This window comes from Pectinophora gossypiella, chromosome 2 (assembly GCF_024362695.1).
Source record: "Pectinophora gossypiella chromosome 2, ilPecGoss1.1, whole genome shotgun sequence".
NCBI lineage: Eukaryota > Metazoa > Arthropoda > Insecta > Lepidoptera > Gelechiidae > Pectinophora > Pectinophora gossypiella.
Genome location: NC_065405.1, coordinates 12,964,080 through 12,989,266, shown reverse-complemented (window position 1 = coordinate 12,989,266; position 25,187 = coordinate 12,964,080). Strand labels below are relative to the sequence as shown.

The window sequence follows — 25,187 nt, the reverse complement described above, 5'->3', positions numbered from 1 at the left end:
TAACGTTGCTTTACTTCCTCTGAACTTACTTAGTTTCAATCATAAAACCCTTTCAATTCTGCTCCACACCACCCAAATCCGTTGGTAGTTGCGGCTTCGGAATACATCCCGCTTAGGGACGGTACAGAAAAGTATCGGCGCCTAAAGAACGTCATAGGTGACGACCCGATTACTCTTACCTTACCGCTACCAACCCACAAGGGTCGATTCATTCTTTCAAACATGATCCCCTCCAATTATCCGGCCATCTCAATAAGTCACAAAAAAAATCACCAAATCCATATTCTTTGTTCGCGTTGTAATACACGTTGCGTCGTATAAATAAATATATAGTAGGTAACATATAAGAAAGATGGTCAGACGGTTCATGGGTTAGAAGGTCATACAGGCAGTAGCTTCTGTAAAAAACCGGACCTATCAAATCTTCAAGTTAAGGAAGCGGACCCTGTGACAACGGGATAACACTTGGGAGATGAGGTATAACAGGAAATCTGCCCTTTAGGTATGCTTGGGTAAATATCAAGAAGTACTAAAAATAGATTTAATTATTGATCTGATTTTTTAAGAATAGTTTAGGGTATAAAATTTACCCAGACGAAACCGAGTCAAGTCGCTATGAAATCAGAACTTATATCTCAGGAGAGAAAAATCAGAAAAGATAAACGAAAATAGGTTCGTCATATAGAGATAGAATTGGCGTTTCTAACTCTCAAATTATCCCACATTCTAACTTTTCCGCTTCCGGGAACTCGAACGAAGTCAAACATTCTAAATAATTGTTAACTTCAGGAACGTTTCCCCAAAATTTGGTTGAGTTTGTATATTCACGAGTACTTACTATATTTGGATTGTTTGTGTAAATTAACCTTCTATGGTTGATTATCTGATGCAATGCTTCTCGGATTTCATTTGGTTGTGCGTGAGTTTGCGGTGCGAATATCGGCGTATAATAAGCTGAGAATATTATGATGATACTCGGAAATAAAAAGTAAAAATTTTGCTTTTCATTTGACATTATCGGCACGCTTGCCGCCTTGCAACTTGGTTCAAAGAACCAGAAATTCAGCTACATTCTAAAAAAATATTTAAAAGAATCGTGGCCAATAAATGTAAAATAATTTAAACAACCTCAAACAAGCTAACCCTAGTGCCCCAAATAGGCTAGTTTCCTACTAGTCAAACCAGTTACTTTTTATTAAACGAAATTACTACCTATGGAATTTGTATGAAAAAAGTACACAGTGACGTCATAGAAAAACGTGATAAAGTGTCGTACTTATTATTTTGTTCTTTTAATTAAAAATAATTTAAATAAGTTTATAGAAAAAAAGAAAATGTTTTCGTTAGTTTTAGATCTTTCTTTATTCAGTATTCAGAATTTCATAAATTGTCTTGAACCTAGTACACGAACCAATCAATATCAATATGGGATTTCTATTACATCTTTGTTTTAATCTATTAACCAGCAACGTAATTAACAGAGACATGAAAATTCAAAACCAGTTCTCTAAAAACTTCCCGACAAGAAAAATACTCATCAAGCCAGAGACAATGTCTCCAGACGTGCCTTCACTTAGCCGTAATAAGGTTTCCCTCAACAAACACATCTTTAAGTGTTTATGTAAACATAGCCATAATAAAGCAAGTGCTAGCGTAATGAAATCCTCAAGACACATCCATCAATTGGGCTTCTTAATGCGAACCGTATTGCCACTTCAGTCCGTCACAGCCAGAGATGGAACTAGAGTGTTAAAAGAAGGCCCATATTTCAAACACAGTTATTAGGAACAGTCGATGCTATTTCGTGTATTTAAGCAAGAAAGAAAGAAAGATGTATTTATTGCTTATTTGTTGTACTGATTTTTTTTGTGACTAAAAATAAATATCAAAGCAATTTTATATAACTTCTATTCCTTATACTTAAATAATATTTTCTCAAACAAAAATCCTGGCGGCTATTACTCGTTGAGCACAATGGGTACAAAAAGGATGAGACATCAGAGAGGCTGAACAGAAGCCGTCGCTTCATTTCCAAATCATTGACAAGAAGCCACCTGTGCCATCTGTAATATACTTGGAGCGCCTCAAGTATTTTTTTACATATTTACTTAAGGCGCAAAAGCTCTATACTACCGGGGGCCTCAATAACTTCAAACCATTCAAAGCGACCCTGTTCTCACCCCAGCTTTATCTAAGTCTCGCGCATATTGAGAAACTCATTAATTTGATGGGAGAAAAAATGTAGCGGTCCTGATAAACTGCCTAAAGAAATAGAGGAAGAGGATATTCTACCAGCCCTAACTTGCTATACTTCACGTCATAACGTAGCAAGTTAGGGCTGGTAGAGGAGGACCTAGAAGGACGTATGTTGACCAAATTGGAGATGTCCTTAGAAAAGGTTTAGTACAATCTACTCTGAACCGGCGTGTGTGTGAATGTGAAGGAAGCAAGAGAAATGTGTCAGGATCGAAGCAAATGGAATTCCATAGTCTCTGCCTACCCCGGTGGGAAATAGGCGTGAGTTTATGTATGTTTCTATGTATAGCAGGTTAAAATTAAATAAACAAAGACCAGTGCAGGAATATAATGTAGGTTACAGTTTTCTTATAGTAACTTGATAGTTATATTGGTGCCTATTCGGGCGCACAGCTCTTAAATTAGAGCCGTCCTTCACTTACAATACGTCCAAGAAAGAGATAGAGGTAATTTTAGTCCTGTCAAATTAACTTGGTGGTCGCTGGAATCAGCACCATTGAAGGCCGACATACCTACTAAAGTTTCAGTATTATGCAGTGTATAAAGTTTTTTAAAAGTGTTTGTACTTTATTAATACCCTACTTTGTGTCACGCTACGTTAGAAAGTCATTGACTTCTACAATGCACGCGACAACATGCAATTGCATGCAAAATATTAAAAACAAGTGTCACATACACGAAGAATAAAACAAGTAAACCTTCATATATATAAAAATAATACCAAAATATAAAGTATCACCATAAAAACAATTGTTTCAGTTCAACTTATACGAAAGCAATACACGAACGGAGGTATTACCCGGGAATTGAAAACCAATTAATTCTCAGTACCGTAATCACGGGTCAATAAAGGAATGTATTGAAAAAGTTTCAATAATTGCGAACAATCCCGTGGGAATGGAATCGTGCGCCGGGCACGGCCCCAGAGATTGTTCCTCTCGCACCACTGGGCTTTTTATATTGCAAAATTCAAAGAAAAAATACAGTATGGATGCCGCTGCATATTCGACGAATGAAATCACGGTTTTGCGTTCTATTTCCGGAGTTAGCCGGTATCCTTTTTTTAAAGGTGGGCTATGGGATTTTATTACAAATCCATCTCGTCCATTTTTCTGTCACAGCTATTTTTTCCGGTGTTACAATACATAATTAAAGTGTACTTAAATAGTAACGTTTTCCTAAAAAATACAAGCATATTCTATGAATTTATTTTACATCTCAAAGGGAAATAATTATTTAATTAAACACGTATTTATATATAATTTTGCAATGAAAACATTTTTAGAATCAGATGACGAAACACAACCTAATGCATATACCAGACCTGTGCCAATAATACGTGTTTACGCAATAGGGATTCTTGTTAGGGATTAATAATGAAACATGCTGAAGTTTTGTACTTCAACCTTTCAAATTCGACCTTTGACTTTATTATGAAATTAGATTACCGACACACGGTACCTACTTCTATAAACAAGGCTCATATGTCTAAATATACTTACCTACGTACAGGTGTGTTTTACAGTAGAATCTCTGAATTTCCAGGAAAAGGTCAACGTCTGACATTTAGGGAACGTGTCTCGAATGATTACTGAAGGACTCACGTGAAGTATTAGATACGATAATTTAATTATCTAACTAGTTGGTTTTAATTAATAGTCTATAATTGGTTGCTCGGGTGGTCATAGTGCCAATATTCCTTAAAAGTTAATTAAGGGCGTGTGGTAGGAGTAAGGGATCACTATTTGTTGGTGACGAGCTGGTAACATAATACTTATATATATCTTAGAATCCCACTACCAAGAGTGGTTGTGTGCTATCTTATGATGAGTTTAAACATTGATAAGCGCGAAGAAATTTGGTGAGTAGGTACTATTCATCTTGCGATGAATGTATCTCTCTACTCAAACTGGAAATATAGTCGTGAACTTAAGTTATTACATATGCCTCATTCTAGAATCAAATGCTGCGTCAGTTTTTTCCGTCCCATTATAAATGAGTTTGTTTACAAAGAGTAGCAAATGTTTTTATACCTTTTTATATTTTTGTCGAAACATTTCTGACTCGGACACGGCTTAAACCGCAGCTCTTTTCAAGCCGGGACAAGTGTGTTAACCAGTACTACACCCCGGACTCTTCGTGCAAACAATCTCGTTTAATAATAAATAAATGAAAACTAGTAAATCCTCTCAGACAATGTCTGGACCACGGGTCGGTCCCAACTGGGCAACCTCAGGCCAATTGCCTCAAATGTTTGCTCAGGGCTCCCTATTTGTCCGGCCAAGTAGTTACATTACCTGAGGCAAACCTATAACAAGTAACTTCAAAAATAGAACAGGTAAAATTTTACGGCACCAGGGTTACATAAGCCAGTAGGTACTCATGTGGGAGCCGTTTTGGTAACGAAAACGAATTGAAATTATGACTCCTTGGTTTGGTGTGGCAAAGTTTTCTTTCGTCCCTGGCCATGTGTGGTGCCAATCTATGCTCAATTTTAATCAATGTATTTTTTGACGTGTCTTATTGTAGATGGGGTTACTACATAGCACCACGCCTGTATCTGTAGGCAGAGATGTATAATATTTTATGTGCCCACTCCTACATGCTTAATAGGAGGGCCAGCATATGGCGTTAACCAAGCGCAAATCATAAAAACCACGTGATATGAATTGTTTATGATCCAACTCATAAAAAAAATATTTATTTCGGATCAAAACACATTATATCCATATATGTTAGTAAAAGTCCCTATATTTAAAAGCTATTGTTAGTAATAATTATGCAATAATTGTAGTAGTGAAGTAGACCCTACGCACAAAACACCTCCATAGCGGCGATGTGTCATCAGCTAATAAAGTAGAATTCAGTGGTTTACAGCCCGCGCTGGGGTTATTATATACATACATAAACTCACGCCCATTTCCCACTGGGGTAAGTAGAAACTATAGAATTATTTTTCCGGGGTTGGGCAGAATAATAATTCACGTAATGATCAATATTCTAGTGCAGTTACAGTCGCCTTATAGTGAAAGCTTCGTATGCGCCATTTTGAAAACCCAATAAAACCTCGATTTCATTCAGTTAATTTCATTTCGGGTAAAAATTGAGGCCGCATTTTTTTACCTGGTTTGAGGGTGCGAGTTTAATGCGAGGTTTTATTAACAAAAATCACATTCGTGCGAGTTTTCGCTTACGTGGTTTTCACTACGGCGAAAACGTGGCGATAAGTGCATTTCATTACACTAAATAGATTAGACATGTTGTAACATGTGTATATTTGCACTTTGTAACTTAATACCTAATTATACCATTCAAAAAAACATTTTACAAGTCAATTCTCTCATCAATATGCATCATTAAGAACCAACTATAAACTAGCTGTGTAATATCGCGTAACAATCAAAACGGTTCAACAACTTTCTTCGCCAGGCATACCTATAAACAGCCAACTAAATTCAGTGGAGAAACTTAATTGACGTCTTCCACTAAAGTACCCTGCAAAGTTTATGCTTGTAGAAGTTTGGCATAGCAGCTGAAATAACTTAAATACTTATTACCTGACGATGCATTTCAATTTTCTGCCGAGCAACTAAAAACATGACTATCAAAAATGTCTACAAGCTGTCTTACGATTACTAATCAGGGGCGTAGCTGTCTCAATTATATGGGACCCCTGGGCCACGGGAGCCCCCAAAGTGCGTAAGAAAAAATCTTCCCATTTTTTTTATTTCACAAATGACAAAAGCCAAAAATATAAATTTCTTTTTTCCGCGTAAATGATGCGTTCAAATGTTGACAACACGCTACATCGGTTATCGAGGGCTTCGGGATTTACTTCAACGGGGGAATTGTTCGTAGAAATTTTGGAAAAAGTGACAGATAATTATGATGAATAAATGTTTAAGTAAATCCCGAGATTTACTTCAACGGGGGAATTGTTCGTAGAAATTTTGTAAAAAGTGACAGATAATTATAATGAATAAATGTTTAAGTATTTAATTTTATGCATTTTTTTTTAATATGAATGTTTATAAATACTGTGTGAAGTTATAGATCTTCCTCGTGTGTGTGTGTGTGGTAAGGTCGATAACCGCCTTCACCTATCCTGTTATCAGGGTTATTATTGAGCCGTTAATGATGTGGAGAAAGCAAGAGAAGTGTGTCAGGATCAAAGCAAATGAAATTGCATAGCCTCTGTTTATAAATAGGCGTGAGTTTTTTTGTATGTAATTTTATTATGCATCGTGTTTTACACTGAAATAATACTGATGTCATTAATTAACTCGGTTTTCCCCTCATCCAGTATTCCGCATAGTATTTGATCTGTGTATGTTTGCTATGGCTTCATTTCACCCGTTCTATATATTTCATCCATGATTTTAGCATTCCATACCCGCGGGATTCAACATTACATTCGAATGAACAAATGTATGCGAACTGAACTTTCTACTGTTACTAAGATAAATACTAACTTTTTAGATATTTCATTTCAACGAATATAAAGTTTTATAACATTGTTCTGAAAATAAATACTGGGAATTTTGAATTTTGCTGTTACCCAAACTGTAAGAATAAATGTAAGTAATATGAGTTCGGTAACCAACTTTGTTTATATCTGCGTTTGGAACATTTTAATTCATATTCTCTCATCAAAAATATTTATGAACACAGAGGAAGGTTGAGAAGCAAATCATCATCTTTATCTCCCAGCAATCCAGTTGTGGTACTTGTGGCTGTGATCCGAAATCAGAAATCAGAATCATTTATTCAACGTAATTATCATGGATAAACTTGTTGAAGGTCAATGTAACATTTTTGAATTTACGTCATTTCGCAAGGTGTTATGGCTGAGGAGAAGAAATGACAAGAAACTGCAACAGCAACACATCTTTTAAAAACCAATGAGGATATACATTACAAGTTATTTAATAACTAGAGGAACACATTCAATACCAGACATTTTTATCATTTAGGTAGTCATTAATCTTATAATAAGCTTTTTTACATAAAGTAAGCTTCACGTGAGCTTTAAATTTATTTTCTGACAAATTTAAAATATTATCTGGTATTTTATTGTAAAAACGTATACATAACCCCAAAAAAGATGAATTTAATTTACTTAATCTAGAATTTTGAATAGCAATTTTATGTTTATTTCTTGTATTGTAAGTATGCCTTTCACAGTTTCTCGGAAGGAGAGATAAGTTTTTACGTACATACATAATGTTTTCATATATATATTGACTTGCGACCGTCAGTATATTTATTTCTTTAAACAGCTCCCTCAAAGAGTCCCGACAACGCAGCTTATAAATAGCGCGAACTGCTCTTTTTTGAATGATGAAAATAGTTTCTACGTCAGCGGCTCGACCCCACAGCAAAATACCGTAAGACATTATGCTGTGGAAGTAGCTGAAGTAGACAAGTCTAGCAGTGGGTACATCTGTGAGTTGTCGGATCCTTCTGACGGCATATGCTGCTGAACTTAGCTTGCCCGCTAGTGATACAATATGTGGGCCCCATTGAAGTTTTGAATCTACAGTAATTCCTAAGAAAACTGTGTGTTCAACAAAATCTAGTTTCTCGTCGTTAATTTTAATGTTATTATTTACTTTCTTTACGTTTGGTAGAACAAATTTAATACACTTCGTTTTCTTAGCATTTAGAACTAGGTTATTTACTGTAAACCAACTTAGAACCTGCGACACAGCGCTGTTTGCTTCGTCTAAATAACTATCTAAGTTCCTAAATAATAATCAAAACTAAATAATTATTATTATTTATTATTTATTTTTGTCAGTTATTCTTATTATTAATTATTTCTCGCTGTTGTTATAACGTTAACTATAATGTAATAAATACAATCATAATAACAGCGAAAAATATTCCATGCAGTTGGCCGGTAAGACTCAATGAATCGCGTTGGAATGAAATAATGGAGGTTCTGAAACATCAATTTAAGTAACATTATTAATTTAACATAATATAACAAATACTTTATTGCACACACAAGAAATACAAAACAAATACAAAAAAAAGAGAAATAGAAAGAGTACAAAACACATAACAACAATACAAATACAATTTCATACGTAGAGTACTCTAAATAGTTCTTTGTAGTGTACTTAAAAGAACTCGTGCATATAGGTATGTTTGTATGTTTATGAGAAAAACCTTACACACATAAATTAATAAACGCTACGATCCTACCTTAGCATGGAAGCTCATAAATTCCCTATGCTATTTACTAATAGCACATAGCAATATATCGTTTCATTTGTGGGTATAATACAAACATACAGCTAATTTAGAGACGCGAGCTTCGCATACAAACTACCCATACCATTCAATTCAAGGTCGGTTTAGACGTTCATTAGAAAATAGTACCTATAACTTATGCCATAGAGGAGAAAATTATAGCCGTTTGGTTTAGTAACTTTATACAGTCAAATAGCAGCTCCTACAAGGTTTTTTTTTTAATGCACACTTGCATACATACATAAACTCACACCCATAAGGTGGGCAGAACCACAAGTAATCAAAGACAACTTTAACAAAGTCCTAGGATGGATATGATGAACCTTATGGTGATAAGGGATCAGCCTATCGCCCATAACAATTGTCCATCATGCTAGAAAGGACACAATCCCTCTGCCGGATTTTACGACATACCTTTAATACATTTTAAAGATCAGTTTGCCCCAAAAACGACTATGAGACAAATGTGTATAAAAAATGACACATCCTTTATACTCCTTTTTCTATAATCTGCCCATCACTGTGCAACATAATTATATTTTATCTCTAAGAGAGGTAAAACGATGCCCTTTAAAAGTTACTGAGTTCAAAACATAAAGGACACAGCTATTTTAAAGCCGCTTCATATTTTCAGTGCGAACATTCTATTTTAGAACCCGCCCATATAATGCAATCTCTGATGCATTTAGCCTGAACTAAACTTATTAATGTAGCTACCCCACTGTGGGATTTATGGAAACACATTTTATTACATGTGTATAATTGTACTGTAGCTAATGGAAATGTCATAAACTTTATTTAGCCAGAGTAATAAAGTAAATAAAACTAAAATGAAACTACTACATAGTAGCATGTTTCTCTAGTAAGGATTAAGAGCTTAAAGGCCATAACTCACTGAGACGCCATGGCTACGACGACGGCGACGGTCGCCAAGCAATTCATATTGAAATCTATGGCAGGTATCTCGCCTGGCGACGCTTTACCAACTTGGCGACACTTTGGCAACGAAGCCATTCCAATATAAATTGTTTGGCGACGTTTCCGGGTGATTAACCTTGGTGTCTGCGTGAGTTGTAGTCTTTCATCTGATATTTAAATGTAAACGTAAAAGTTAAATGTAAAAATGAGCCAGTGTAAAATAGCAGCTTCTACTGTAGTGTGGATAGCATTGCAACTTAGTCCACAAATTGGACGAAGGTGAGCAAGCAACGAGGCGGTGCGACGTTATCAAACATATCGATTTATATGGATCCGGGCACGACTTTTAAACAAATACTCTTACTGCGTTCCGCTGCCCACTGCCGTCCATTTTACGACCTCACAAGCAATCAATCCACCACGCATTCTATCCACGCGCCGCGCCGTGTTTGCGAATTTTTTTAACGTTCTCGATAAATTGGCTAGGAAGGCGTTCAATCACCAAAATGACACGTTATTTACGTACTTACCTCTAGATATTCGCCCGCGAAAATATTGGAAGGGACTAATGGCCGTTTTTATCGTTCCAGGTGACACCGACGAACATGGACTGCCGAAGGAAAAGGACAAGGGGTGTGACACCAACCTATACCTCTATCATGTAAGTTTATCGATACTTGCTCTCGTTTATCGTACACACATAGTTTAAAATTCAACGTTTACGCGTTTTCGGAGAAAACAGAAACTAGTTTTAATATTTTTTGCCTTACATTTAATTTTATACTTATGTAAAGCGTGGTCGGATAGTTATGTGTGCGTATATAAAGGCAGAATAACCCTTGCCTAGTAGTTATTCTCATATAATTAAGTAGTATAAAAAATCAATTAATTGACGTTCTCGAAATTATATATTTATTCAAATCCATTGTTTTGAGAATAACAAAGAGGGAAGTATTAAGTAAATGAAATACGTCCGTCTCATAAACTGCCTTTATACGTCCCACTGCTGGGCACAGCCTCAATCAACCGGAGGGGGTACGTTCGAAACGGGGGTACGTACGTACGAAATACGTCCGTCTATATATATTATTTGAAAGACAATTTACTAGATACGAAATCCTTCAAAAACACAATCAATGTAATGCACTTAGAGAGTCAGGTTTAATGTGGAGTTATCCTGGCTATCTAAATGTCGTAATTTTCAGCACATCTTCAGTACTTCAGTTGTAATAATCCGAGAGTGCAGCGAGCTTCGGGACTGTCTAGCTATAAACCGAGGAGATAAGCACCGATAATGCAATTAGTTGCGGTAGTCGTAACTATATCTATGCGCTACTATATATGATTTCAATTTCAGAAGTCTAGATCTCGAATTTTAGAGTACCTATCTCCAGGGTGTAATTGACACCGTAACGAATACTGAGAGGAATGATTCAGCTCACGATTCCGGAGTAATATCAAGTGGAATTTTCCATCGCAAAAGTGAATTGTAGCGTTGACAGCGACTTTCCGAACGGCGACCCGCGCTACGGCGACTCTCTTTACGGCGAGTGGCCTTATTTTCCCTTTACGTCGAGCGAGTTTTGACGTTATTGTACAGTTATGGTAAAAACTGTTTTGCTGTTTTCTTATACTTTTCAGTTCGTTGTTTTTATATAAGTAGTAGTATTAGACCTATTCTTTTTATTTATGATTTGGTTTAAATAGACAAATACTTACAATTAATTTTCCTCTTATTATTTTCCTAGCTACTTACCTTTTAAGAAACATAATAATTATAGGTACGTATGTGGAGAAAATGGCTGCAACTAATGAAACTCCATTTTGATATAATAATATATTTTTATAAACATTGTTTTAAAAAGACCTATACCTTCTTTATATTGTGAAATAATACAATAGTTCTACGGTAGAACTGATCAGTTAGAACTACAGGGAATAAAGGACATAACATAGCATCACGTCTGTATCCTCGAAGGGGTAGAATATTTAAAAAAAAATTAAGTACATTTATCATGTAAATACAGGCTGGCGCAAACATAGGCCTCGTTAAGTTAAATTCTGCTTTAAAAATCTTATAATGGATATTTCGAAGGATGAAACTTCCTGCGTAGCCTCTGTGTGGGGATGAGCCCACCCTACCTCTAGGACGCCGTCGGCAGGGCATTGAGAAAGGGTTGGTCCCAGGGCATGGGTGTTAGTTGCCGAACTCAGAGAATAAAAGGGATCTTAATAGAGTGCAAAAAAATAGAGAGTAGGATTGGGCGCCTTGAACATGATACTCTCCTATTGCAAGCAAAGCAAAGGGGATGGAATTAAAAATTTCACTTTTAAAAAATGTATATTAACATTACTTCTTCTTATACAGCAAAGAGTTTAGCATGTCTAGGTTATTTCATGATAACACAAATTTAGGAATAATCCTGTTATTACAGTCAAGCAAAGCTTAGTCAAACCACTTAAACGCTAAAGTTTCACCCAAAAAGTGATATATTAAGTGCCTGGACGGCAGGTCTTAGGCAAAATCATGAAGCAAACCGCTGGATAGCAGGTCCTATACGAAAAGCATGATGTAGATGTAGAAGACAATTACTCCGAGTGTAAGCACAACATTATCTTAATGGGGAACTCCCCAGGTAGCCCTTGAAGATAGACATCCAAGTTGGACTTTGAACCCTGCAACAAAACGACATATTACAGGTCTGCCTACCCCGTTAAGACGCGGAAACATAGGTAAACCACATTACGTGTGACGGTATAACAGCATAATCGATAGTCAATGTACTAAGCCAATGATTTTTAGGTGGTTTTACAGTTATTATTATTCTGAGGGTTTTACACTGAAAGAAAGATAGTGAGATTGAGCTATTGTCATGGACATGTGGAACTTATTTTAGCCAAAGTTCAGAGATAATAATCACAAAAAAACTCACCAAAAGATTTTAACATCATTTCAACATCATTGACGTGGCACACCACTTTAAAAATAAGGCATGCAAAGGGAGCTTAACCCATACAGCCTAGTCTTTGGTCATCTTAATCTTTTTTAAGTTGCCATCGTCATTCGATAAATGTTAATTTGACACAACTTTTTCCAAGCGCGGAGGCACACACTCGCATGCGATTACCGGGTGAGAGCCTTCAGCGCTCCCCATTTGTCCGGCCAAGTAGTTAATGCCATCTGCGGCAAATCTACAATAAGTCACGTCAAAAAAAAAACTTGCATGCGATTCAGCCTTGTCGGAAGTCTAAAAACAGGTGTTACAAGAATACCAAACATAACTATTATCTTTAAGTAGGTACCATGATTATAATCATTAAACCCGTTGTCTGAATAATATAAAATGAATTTTGATTTAGATAAGTAATAGGTATGTACCTAATAAGTACCTAAAATATTTGTCCCTGGCTCCAAACGCGTGGAGAGTGTTTTCTATAGGTAGTACTATTTATTAGTTATTGCTGTGCTGTAACGTAACACACAATCAAACTCACATTCGAATTTATTCTGTTCTATTTATTAGTTAGGATCAAATAAAATTGAACAATTTTAATAAATTATCATAGCATGTAATCTTCTTTCAATCTAATTTACAGTTTTTGGTATGTATGTTTTGACTGTTTAGTATATTATAAGTAATAAAATTACAAATAATAAATAATGTTCCTGTCATGTCAAGCATTTGTCATGTCTATTGTTATTTTTATAGAATAAATTTCAATTTCATTGTAAAAATTCAATAAAGGTATCAAAAAATTGTGAAACAAGGATGAAACAAAGTACTCCTATTGTGTGGTTATCAGTGTTTGGAATTATTCGTTGATAAATTTTGCCAAATAATCAAGAAAAAGAATGGTCGATACTGGACTGGTCGAGTTACCTATATGCTAAGGTTGGACGAAATTCATTGAACGTTACTCTCTGATGAAAGTCACCAGTTTTTCAAAAAGTTGGAAGACAACGAATGCATCCGTTTACCAATTTCAGAGTTGAAGGAAAGGTTTGTCAATAAGGTAATTCGGCTATACTTACCTTTGCTATTAAAATATATGTAAATACCTAGGTATCCACTTTATTTATTTTTTCATAAAAATACTCGAATAATCGAAATAATCGAATCATTGCTGCTTATCATCGTTATGTATCTTAAAGAGTGTCACTCTTCACTGGGAACACAAGTTGCTATTGATCTGTTAAAAGCCACCAAGATTGCTCATGATCCAATTGCTCATGATCCAACTGAGTGCGAACTTACTTGTATGCTGAGGTGGTGAGGTGAAAAGTCTTAGTCCGGGATAAGAATTTAGGCAATGCCTGAGAGTAACCACGTGGGCGCAGGATGATGTTGAAGCGATAGCAGGCCGGAGTGGACCAGCAAGCGCCTAACAAGTACGGTAAAGCTACGGCTGCTTGAAAGTACATCAGGTGGGATTCATCTATTTTTACGTTTATAATTAATTGACGAGGTGATGCTCTCCCAGCGAACCCGCTGCAGAGTTCATAGGTTCTTCGAGTACTAGAGAGATAATGAGAATACGCCACACAGTGTACGAGAAGAACACGAAAGGACGTCGAAGCTTATGTGTGTGCGCCTGTTCTAGAATTATTAAAAATATAAACGTTATATATATAAATAAGAGTCTATTGATGACAATGTGTTTTATTAATTTAAACCTCTCCACATCGGTTCTTAAAAGTTATCACATTATCATCCATCATTGCTGCTACTAAAACAATCATTTATATATTAATTGATAAACTTAATTATATCCTATACCTAACAGCATAAAGTTCTAGCTACGCAATAAGGCCGCTTTTGTAACAACTATTACTCTGAGATTGTTTAAATAATGTGTTTCTTCAGTATCCAATAAGCACTTTGTATTGTATTGATGACAGACTTAAATGAGGTTGGGCCGGACATGCTTGTCGCATGCACGCTGAGCGGTACGCACGGATCGTCACGCGTTGTGTCTTATGATGGCGCAACGACATGGACGCTTGCCGGAGGGACTGGCTGGAATGCGCTCAGGATCGCGATGATGGGAAGAGGAAGAGGAGGCCTTTGCTCAGCAGTCGGATCTTGTAGGCTAGATTAGACAAGATTGTATCGATAATTGAGAGTAGGTGCCAGTAACCAGCCATCCGAAAAGATATAAGTATATATTAAAAAAAATATCGAGATAAGATGTAAGTATATATACCTAGTAGCTTTGTATCACATATTTAATCCCATAAGATTACTGCATTTATAAAACAGGCTGGAAGGTTTTCAATATTATGAAACAAAAATGAACCAAAAATGCAATTATTTCAGTGGAAAAAAAATATTGTATGTAGCGTGATTAAAATTGTGTTTTGAACTGTACATGTAAATGACAGATGTGATGTCAAGCAGTCGCCGTTCCGGGAATCGCTGTCCACGCTACAATTCGCAAAAGTATGGAACTGAAAATAAATTAACAAGGCCCTCAAGGCAAGACAAGCATGAGTTTTGCGACGGAAAATACAATTTTCAAGTCCATAGGTTATGCGATAGAAAATTCCACTTGACATTAACTCATAATCATGAGCTGAATCATATCCCTAAGTATTCCGTACGGTCTCACTAACAGCCTGTATGTCACACATACAGGGTGTACATTATTACTCCAAATACCCTGTCCGAAATTATGAGCTACTCGTATCTATTTGAACGTTACGCTGATAACATGTCACAATGGAAAATTGAAGATCATCCGTCTTAAGTCGGGTATTAGGTGATGCCGGTTACTTTGATGACTTGTATCTCTGCCCACCCCGTAAGAGATAACGGGTGTGATGAGTCTGATGATTTAGCAGTATAAGACTAACAAAGTAACGAAAGTAACCCTAACGCTAAACGCATTACCGTCAGTCGTCGTGGGTAGTAAAAGGATTTTATTCTACAAATGGATTAGGGCTGCCATCAAGTCGCTTGAATTTGATTTTTAGAAATGGTTGTAATGTACGTTTTCACTTTTTTAAAACATTGAGACTCTAATTAATCTTTATTACTTACTTTCTTTCTAACGTTACACCGAAAGTCACTCTGAATCCCGATGTCCAGTCTCTGAGGCGGTCCAAGTGGCATATATAATTGTGAATTGACACGTAGTAGGTAATTTTTTTGGACCCGTTGTTGCGCAATTGGAACAACACTTGACTCTCACTTTGAGGTCGCAGGTTCGAACCCCGGAACAGGCCTATTTTCGTACTTGTTATCGAATTCGTGTTTGGATCATAAATTATTATCACGTGCTCAGCGACCCCTTTGGGTAGGAAAAGCAAGCAGTCGCTTCTGTAAAAAACCGGACCTGTCAAACCACAGGTTTGATAAGCGGTTAATGAGAAAACGGGATAACGCTAGGGAGATGATGAAGACTATGTGGTTTTTTCTCGAATTCCCGAAGGCGTTGGGTTTCATTTATTTCCGGCCAATTACTTAATGCCTGCGGCAAATCTACAATAAGTCACGTTAAAAAAAATAGGAAGATTCTAGTGTTATCCCGTTCACGAATAAGTTTTCACACTAGCCTAGTCTATCTAAACTTAGTCGTAGAATGGCTATGTTGGTCAAAACCTAAGAGCGCCCGGAACACACTCATCATCTCCCTAGGAGCGTTTATCGCGTTTTTATATCAGGGCAGATTACGCCTTCCTCCCAGTGTTGCCAGTTGACATAACACCCCGGTAAAAGCTATCATATCTTGTATCAATACATCAAAAAGAAAACTAATAGTCTGGCACGTGTAGTCACAGTAAACAAATACATTATTCACAATTCCTCCGAGACAACAGCGTATAAAGCTTACTTATACCTTATTTATAATTCATCAAGGCCGTATGTAACTATACCATCGATTGTCTGTGACTGCTAAAATAAACAATACAGCTTATCTTTCTGGGCGAAGTTTCTGCGCATATGTCCTTGATATCATGAAAAATTTGAATTAAATACCAACGAGACGACATTGATATAGACAAAAATAAAAATATGGAAGAAGTCGTCAATTATGTTATCAACCATTTCGTTTTCTTGATTTGTATAAAAAAAATCGTATGGAAAATTTGCAGTACTGATCTACCTCCTACATAGACCGTTTGCGTCCTTAGTGTCGTTAAAGCTATAATTTCGTTCGATAAATAACTCAGGTCGTTATATTCTCGGAACTCGGAAGGAGTTCCAAGGTAAGTAAAACCTCCATTTAACCTCTACAGCATGAAAAAATATAAGTACCCAGGTCGCAGCTTAAAGATGCAAAATAGATTCAATATGTTCGCCACTTTTTTCGCGTTGAACGATGCGCTGTTAATTATGCAGTCACGGCTAATCTCAAACTGGGGGTTCGGTAGATTTTAGCCTGACTGCTAGCGAATAGTGACTAAAAAGAAGCAAAAATAAACGAATAAATTCGTTTTTTTTTTCGAACTTTTCTGCTCTCTCTCTCTCTGATTTTTTTTTGAAATGGAAAAATAAGAATATACTTTCTTTCGGACCAACGTGATAACGTGTAAAGTTTTACCTGACAAATTTTCCTGCGTTCTCGATGACTTCTCAATTAGTAACTACGCTTAGGACAATAATTAAAGCGAATTTTATTTGTTCTGATATCAGATCCTTAATGCTTTTTCTGTGATGTAGAATGCAGTGCTCAGACCATTTCAAGTCTTGTCTATATACAATATATTTATATAGAGCCTAAGTGCTAGCTTTAGGTATAAAATGGTATGCACCATTTATTATGTTTAAGTTACGTATTTTTTACTTCTAGACCTCAACCTAAACCAGCCGGGATACTCTAAACTGGCGAGCATGCATGAAGTCTTTGATGAGAGTGGAAGAAGTGAATGTGGTGTGTCAGGATCGTAGTAAATGAAGTTCAGTGGTCTCTGCCTACCCCAACGGGAAATAGGTGTGATCTTATATTTTACTTCAACATAGATTTACGAAACAATATCTTTATCAACCGGAAGCAGCGTTCTTCCGTTGATCTAACTATTGACTACGGATATTAAATATTATTAAAGAAAGAAAGAAACATTTATTACTTCCGGACACCACAGACACAGACAGACAGGTACATTACATTCAACACAGGACAGAAACCACACGGAAATCAATACAAAGAAAAAAAGAAAACAAAAAGAAAACCAAGATCAAAAATCATTAAGAAAAAAAAGAAAAACAAATCAAAATCCTGTGTCCTAAATGCAACGCACTGACGGCCCGAGCTTTATTATGAATATTAAAGCCATAAGTACGGATTATTGGTTCATCCATCTCAATTATATTATTTAGCGGAGGTCCGTGTTGCACTATGATTATTTGACAAGGCATATAAGAGTAACAACCATCGAAATACTCATTTTGCGGATTTTTTGTAAACATTGGATCTGGCATTATACTACACGGACGTCCCAGGTTCTATTCCTAATCGAGTGAAGACATATTTAAATTACATAATAAGAAACGATTTTTTTGCGACCGATAAGGGGAGGTCTGTGCCTAGCTATGAGACTTAAATACAAGCTTGGTTATGTAAACTAGTGTAATAAATATTACCTACCTGTACTTCGTCACTAAAGCACAAAAAAGAAGAAAAAGAACGATTCACCAATAGTGATCCGTCACGAAACCTGTTTAATTATGCCGTGGATCGGCTACTTAGTGGCGTCTGACGATTACCGGAAAAAACCGGTAGCCACCCCGTAATCTTCCGGATTCCAGCTCGGATCAAGACGTTACGGTCGCAGTTTCCTTGTATTTTTTATTTCTTCTCTCTTGTGATTGTGTTGTATATTTGCCTCGAACGGCATTCTCCACTTGGCTGGACTATTCTTAATATAACGAAAACTAACTATATTGTGCCAGTCCATCCATCCAAAAAATTTTAATTCAATACATGAACATAAATACATACGTTCATAAGTATATACGTTCTACTGTTGGGCACAGGCCTCCCCTCAATCGACCGGAGGGGGTATGGAGCATACTCCACCAAGCTGCTCCAATGCGGGTTGGTGGTGTTTTTACGGCTAATAGCCGGGACCAACGGCTTCACGTGCCCTCCGAAGCACGGAATCATCTTACTTTTTCGAACAATCAGGTGATTCAAGCCTGAAAAGTCCTTACCAAACAAAGGACAGTCTCACAAAGTGATTTCGACAATGTCCCCATCGGGAATCGAACCAGGACCTCCAGATCGTGAGCCGAATGCTCTAACTACTAGACCACGGAGGCTGTTTATTACACAAAAATAGATATTTAAATCATTTCCTACTAAAACCTTCACTGTTTCTCTTATCCTTGGCCTGGACTTAGTCACTCGATCCCAATTACTTGACTCGAATCGCTCAATGTAACCTTCATTAAAAGTAAACCTGCCCCTAATTTATATGGGCAATCGGAATAACATTTACGAAAGCCAATTTCAGTTGGGATTCGAGAGTAATACTGGTGGAAACTGAATAAATGGCTGAAATATCGGAATCGAACTCTCTTATGTCATATAATAAACAATAAAATACCACATATAGAAGGGACTTCATGTTACACCGTCCGCCCCGCACCGCTACGAAGCTTGTTTGCCTCACCCACTATTGCGGGCGGGCCGCTTTAGGCTATTGTCGCAATAAATAAGTTGCGCGATTCTAGTATTTAGACGAAGGACACAGCATCTGTGTAGTGTCTGTATTCACGAAATTTTAGTATAGAATGTCGGAGGTGTGCTTATGTACGTCAAGATCGTAGCGCGCACTCGATGGGTCGTAGCCAAACCGTAGCAATCGTAGTGCTCGTAGCAATTCGTAGCTCGTTACTCACCGCCGCCGGCGCTGCGCCGTAGCACTTCAATTTCTAGCGCTATTGGAGCGAACTTTTGTACGCCAGCATTTCGAACGCGATCATTATTTAAAGTGAATTTAGAACTAAATAAATTCAAAGTCAGGTTCACTTTAAATTAACACACTTTATTTAATTAAATTTCACGCTTCCTAGAATAATTTATGTGTACAAAAATTTCGTATTCGAAAAGCGTATTTACATAAACCGCTCACGTTTGCGGCACTCCGCGGGATAAAATATTAGTCTTAATAAAAAAGGCGTGTACTTTCTGTAAGTAGATAAGGGCACACCTGCTACGGAACTCGGGAATAATCCGCCCGCGCAATCTCGTGTATTATTCACGCGCCATTTGCTCCTACACTCTACCTTGTTACGTATGATGGCGACCGCCGATGGAGATTTCACGCTTGGCAATACTTTCACCAGGAAAATCCTATTCCCTATTCTAATGAAGGAATGTTGACCGCTAAAAAAAATATATTACAAAATTATAGCTTTTAAATTATTCTCAATTTAAAAGCTATATTTTTACTGATGACCATTTAGGTTATTTTTTTTCTTGTGATTGAATGGAACGTATTTGTTTATGTATTTTTAATTTGTGTTCAAGAGTGATTATTCCGATTTAGATTTTTGTGCTTAATTATATATTCAAAGTATTTACAAATAAACGCGGCGAGACAAAAAGACGACGCCTTACCTTAACGCGGCTTGTAATTGAACACATTATTTTGTGGTGAAAAGAAAAAGAGGGTGTTACATATTTATGGCATTTAATACATTACAATTTCAAATATTAATGCTTCATAAATTAAATCCCGACTGACCAGGATTTATTAAAACGGTGTTTCCTTCCTGCTTCGGATTAAACCGTTTTATAAATTGGAGCCAACGCTTATGTTTGCTTATTGTCAAAAAACGCGAAAAAATTCTAAGTCTATGCTTATCATCTGCTACTTCCTGTTATGAAAATTAATATTTTATACAAAAATACTGCAAAAGAAAAAGATAAGAAAGATAACATATAGAAAGGAGAGTGAGATTGGGTAATTCAGCGAATGGGGCAATGCATGCAGTAGTTAGTAGCCAATGTATCTCGCAAGATACGTGGATGGCTGTTCACAATGCAGTACTTGTCCCTACGCTGGAGTACGGTAGTGAATGTTGGGTATGGCAGAAGAAGCATGAAAGTAGGATTAATGCTGTAGAAATGAGGTCTTTGCGTAGCATCTGCGGTGTGAAGTTGATTGATAGAGTGAGAAACAGTGTGATAAGACAGAGATGTGGTGTAGAAGACAGTATAGTCACTATACTATAGTGACTAAGATTGAGAAGGGAATGTTAGGTTGGTGTGGACACGAAGAGCGGATGAATGATAATAGAATTGCAAAAGCGGTATATAAAGCGAAAGTTGATGGTAGGAAGACCGAGAAGAACTTACATTGACCAAAATTGGAGATGTCCTTAGAAAAGGTTTAATACGATCTACTCTGAACCGACGTGCGTGTATGAAGCGATTGACGAATGTGGAGGAAGCAAGAGAAGTGTCAGAATCGAAGCGAATGGAATTCTATAGTCTCTGCTTACCCCGGTGGGAAATAGGCGTGAATTTATGTATGTATAACATTACTTATTTGTTTTCTTAACAGAAATGTAATCGTAGATAAACCTTGACAAGGAATTTTATCGATTTCGACGTCCTGAGACGTTGCCGGCTGACAAGTGAGCATTAATTTATGTGCAGGGAACATAACGTATAGATAAACAGCGCCCTTAAAATTTTGTCCATGCAACCCCAGACGCCACGGGTAACGTCTTATGATTGCACGTGTAATAACAAGCGGTATCATATGAAAAACATTGCCGCAGTAAATTAAACCCAATGCGCGCTCAATTCCCACCAGTACAGAGACAAAGTGCCACAATTTACCTCACTCACGACGGTTTCTTATTTACTTGTCTGAAAATAAACCGACATAATTCGTTACAAGGAATACACATATCTACATACATAATTACATAACAACATCCTACTCATAATACTGCCTCTCTGGTCACCTGGAAGAAATTTCTGTAGAGCAATAAGACCGCCAGTTGTGCTGTTATCACTCTTGTCTGTTGGCAACATCAAAGTCATATATATTTTACTGTACTTACTTAATATTATTTGCTCTGGCAATATTACGGGAACTTACGCCATGGACTTTGCATCATGTTTTTCTTGTCTATTTAACTTATGTAAGTAATTTCCTAGTTTAATTTATTACAGTCCACTTTAACACCATCTCGAAGGAGTTTTATTTACCACCAACAGCGCCTCTAACATTTGTTTTCCGAGTGTCGTCAACAGTGTGCAATAAAGTATATTTGATTTGAACAAAATGCTCACAACCATAATCCTCACTGGAGGATACCTACGTACCTACAACATCGTATAATTAATTAAGTAGTCTTCACCAAGCTTTATAAGACAAACTGTGATAGGTAGGTAGTATTAAACAGAACGACCAGGGAGGATGGCCACATCGAAACAATTCATCTAAGAAAGCAATATTGGCATTCGACATTTGTTTGCATTGCGCACTTACTTTTATATGCGCAAATGTCAAATTGCAATATTGCTTTATTGGATGAATTGCTTCAACGTGGCCATTTTAACCTCCCAGGTCAGTACAATTAATGAATATATTTCAAGTATCTGTCAAAGAACGTAAGCTAGTGTTATGACGTTCATTATCATAGTGATGTATCAGTCGATATGAGGTCGATCGATTCTTTTCTATCTAACAGTAGTAAACCGTATCGTCGCCCGTAATAGTTGATTGACAAGTGTGTCAGTGAAAATTGCACTCAAGGTAAGTAAATTGTAATTAATAACTCTTTGATGCAAGTCCGGTACCGGGAATTGAACCGGCACCGCTGAGAGACACGGCGGAGAACTACGGGATCACAATGACCACATGACATAAAAAACCGAACCAGGAAATAAGATCCACTACGTTCTCAATTCCCACCAAGGACAAAGACTAATTGTCACAATTTATGTCACTCATGACCGCCTCTTACTTAATTCAGTCTGTGAATAATTCTTAAATAAATATTTTTTGAAAAAAGAAAAGCATTGTTACAAGGAATAAACATAGTATGTCTGCATAATATGTATATAACCTACGCCTATAATTAAATTTAATTAAAGTGGGAAAAAAACATAAGTCAAAGAACTTGCGAACGCACCTGATATTATGACTGTTTCTTAACAACTACTGTTCACTGTCACTGTTTATTGTTGTTGTACTGTTTGTTTAATAGGTGTGTTGTTTTATGATGACATTATGTTGACAGATTACCTTGTGTAAGATAGTCTCATATGACAGAGAATCCCTTTTAAAACAACAATAAATAAATATACTTACGTATATATATATTCATATGATACTATCTTATATATATATTGAGCGTATCCCGGAGTTAGATAGTTCAGCTGCCATAACGTACACCCTCTCACGGGAAACGGAGGTCAAATGCAACCTTCATCTAGTTCAGACACAAATTACACTATAGCATTTGTACTATCAATTATACTAACACAGTATTATAAAACTGTTAAAGACATATCTCGCTAGGACCATCAGCTTCGTCATTAATTTAAAAAATGATCTATGTATATATATGGCCTATATATACAGGGTGGCCCAGAAGTTCACGTTCAAAATGAAAAATTAGATAGAGGGGCTCATTAGCTACCAGAAACACCCCCATGTATGTTCAGCAATTATTTACGGTTTAGGAGATATGACCCATTTTATACCTTTTTCTAGATTTTCTACCCTACTTCAGAAATAATCATTTTGTCGCTATCCCTTTCTTAATAATTATTTTATTTTACTTCACAACTATGCCTAAGGCTGAGTACCGCTCAATCAAAGATAAATCAAAGTCAAATCAAAGATAAAAAAAAGTTATCAGAAGTCAAAGTGAGAATTCGACCAAAATTGTTACAGTTGTTAAAACTTCGCCGAAGAATAATAAACACATGAAATTGTCATGGACCCTGAAAGTATTTCTAAAAACTGCTCCATTTAATAGGCTTTTAGAAACATCCGAAAAAAGTACCCTTAGTATGGGCAAAAAACTAAGTGATTAGACCTCAAATATTGCAAGACAGACATGGGTCATATCTCCTAAACCGTAAATAATCGCTAAACATACATGGGGGTGTTTCTGGTAGCTAATGAGTCCCTCTATCTATTTTTTCATTTTGAACGTGAACTTCTGGGCCACCCTGTATATGAAATAGGACATTTGGAATACATTTGGAATGGTTAGCCAAGTCAAGAGTAGTCGGCAACATGCATGAAGTTTTTAATGAGACTGGAGAAAGTGAAGATGGTGTGTTATTCTTTATGTGTGTAATGCCTCCGTAATGCCATACTTTATCACCTGTGTCCAGAGCTTAAACGGCCTCTGTGGTCCAGTGGTTGAGCGTTGGGCTTACAATCCGGAGATTGTTCGGCAGAAATTAATTCAAAAATATGAAGAAAATCATTTAAATAGTCTACGCTGTTTACTTGAATAAAATATTGAATTATTTGCAGTAAACACTCAGAACAGAAAATAAAGAGTAATACTAGAACATACAAGGCGTTAAATTTTTACCGTTTTTGAGGAGAAAATATATGTGGTACAATTTAACTGAAGTGAGTTTGATTATACCTAACATCGCTGTAGCGAAATCTATAGATTTGTATGTGTAATTAATATTGTGTTTACCGATGGCATACATCGGCACGGGTGGAATGAATCTCACGGGACGAGATAAACGTGGCGGCTCCATTCCTGGTAGACGACAAACATGTGTCTGTCTCTTATTTTCCTGTTCGTCTTCTAATAAACTGCCCTAGGGAAGGTTATAATTGTATCTATGCTATGAGTCACTGTGATCCACAAAATTTGGCTAAGAAAACATGGAATTCGAATTTGACGAGATAATTAAAACGAAAAATATTTTTCATCTCCAAAATAGTTTTTATACAGAAAACACGTACATGTTTCTTATATTTACTTATATGTTTCTTATATTTACTGATGTAATAGGATTGCATTTGACAACAATGTCATTCTAGTTTTTCAGTAAGTAAGTATTTGTTTTGGAGAGAGTCTTGAATAGCATTAAAAGCATAAGGGAAGACACAGCGTATCACAACAATAAACATAAACTACCCTAGCCAGCAGTGACAAGGACTAAAGCCGAAAGTACGACGTTTAACCGACATATTAGATTAATATAAACTTTTCCTGGGACCCTCTGTCTTCCTTAATTAGAAGTAGTTTCTTGTTCAAGTCAATAAATAAAGTAACTAAAGTAAGTAAAAGATTAACAAAGGAACCGAGCACTTTAACATAACTGGGAATGCGGTCAAGTTCTCATAGCAAATTAAAGTTTGATAAAACAATTCCGTTGTTGCATTTCAGAGAAATGTATCTTTTAGAGGCTTTGTACACACATTGCGAGACGTGCGGTAAATATTTCTCTAAGGTTGTTGTTCTTTTGTTCGTAGTTGGACTGTGGTTCGCAATCTGGAGTCCACGGTACGGAACATATGTCGCACGTTTTGAAAACGTTTATCAAATATCTGTGCTTTCGCGATAATAACGATCCCTGTGTAGACGGCATCAACTTCTGCCAATGAAGAAGGGTCGCGGATTTAGTATTTCTTTTAAAAATTAGTTCCGATTCCGTGGACTGCCCAGAATTATTGTCCCAGGTCTATTTGAGAGTACCGACGAAGTCACTTAGGTATCATCATCAGCCTATTAACGTCCCCACTGCTGGGGCACGGGCCTTCCCTATGGATGGATAAGGAGATCGGGCCTTAAACCATCACGCGG

At 36.6% G+C, this 25,187-nt stretch overlaps 1 protein-coding gene across 4 annotated transcripts in view; it reads left to right on the top strand.

Annotated features, from left to right (window-relative positions):
* Positions 1-25,187, top strand: part of LOC126378067 (solute carrier family 12 member 6) — a 292,605-nt gene that overhangs the window by 238,292 nt on the left and 29,126 nt on the right. For all 4 annotated transcript variants that reach the window (XM_050026209.1, XM_050026227.1, XM_050026200.1 and 1 more), the window contains one exon: positions 10,023-10,093. In XM_050026209.1, the coding sequence (XP_049882166.1) occupies positions 10,023-10,093 (71 nt within the window). The remainder of the gene's footprint in view (positions 1-10,022; positions 10,094-25,187) is intronic.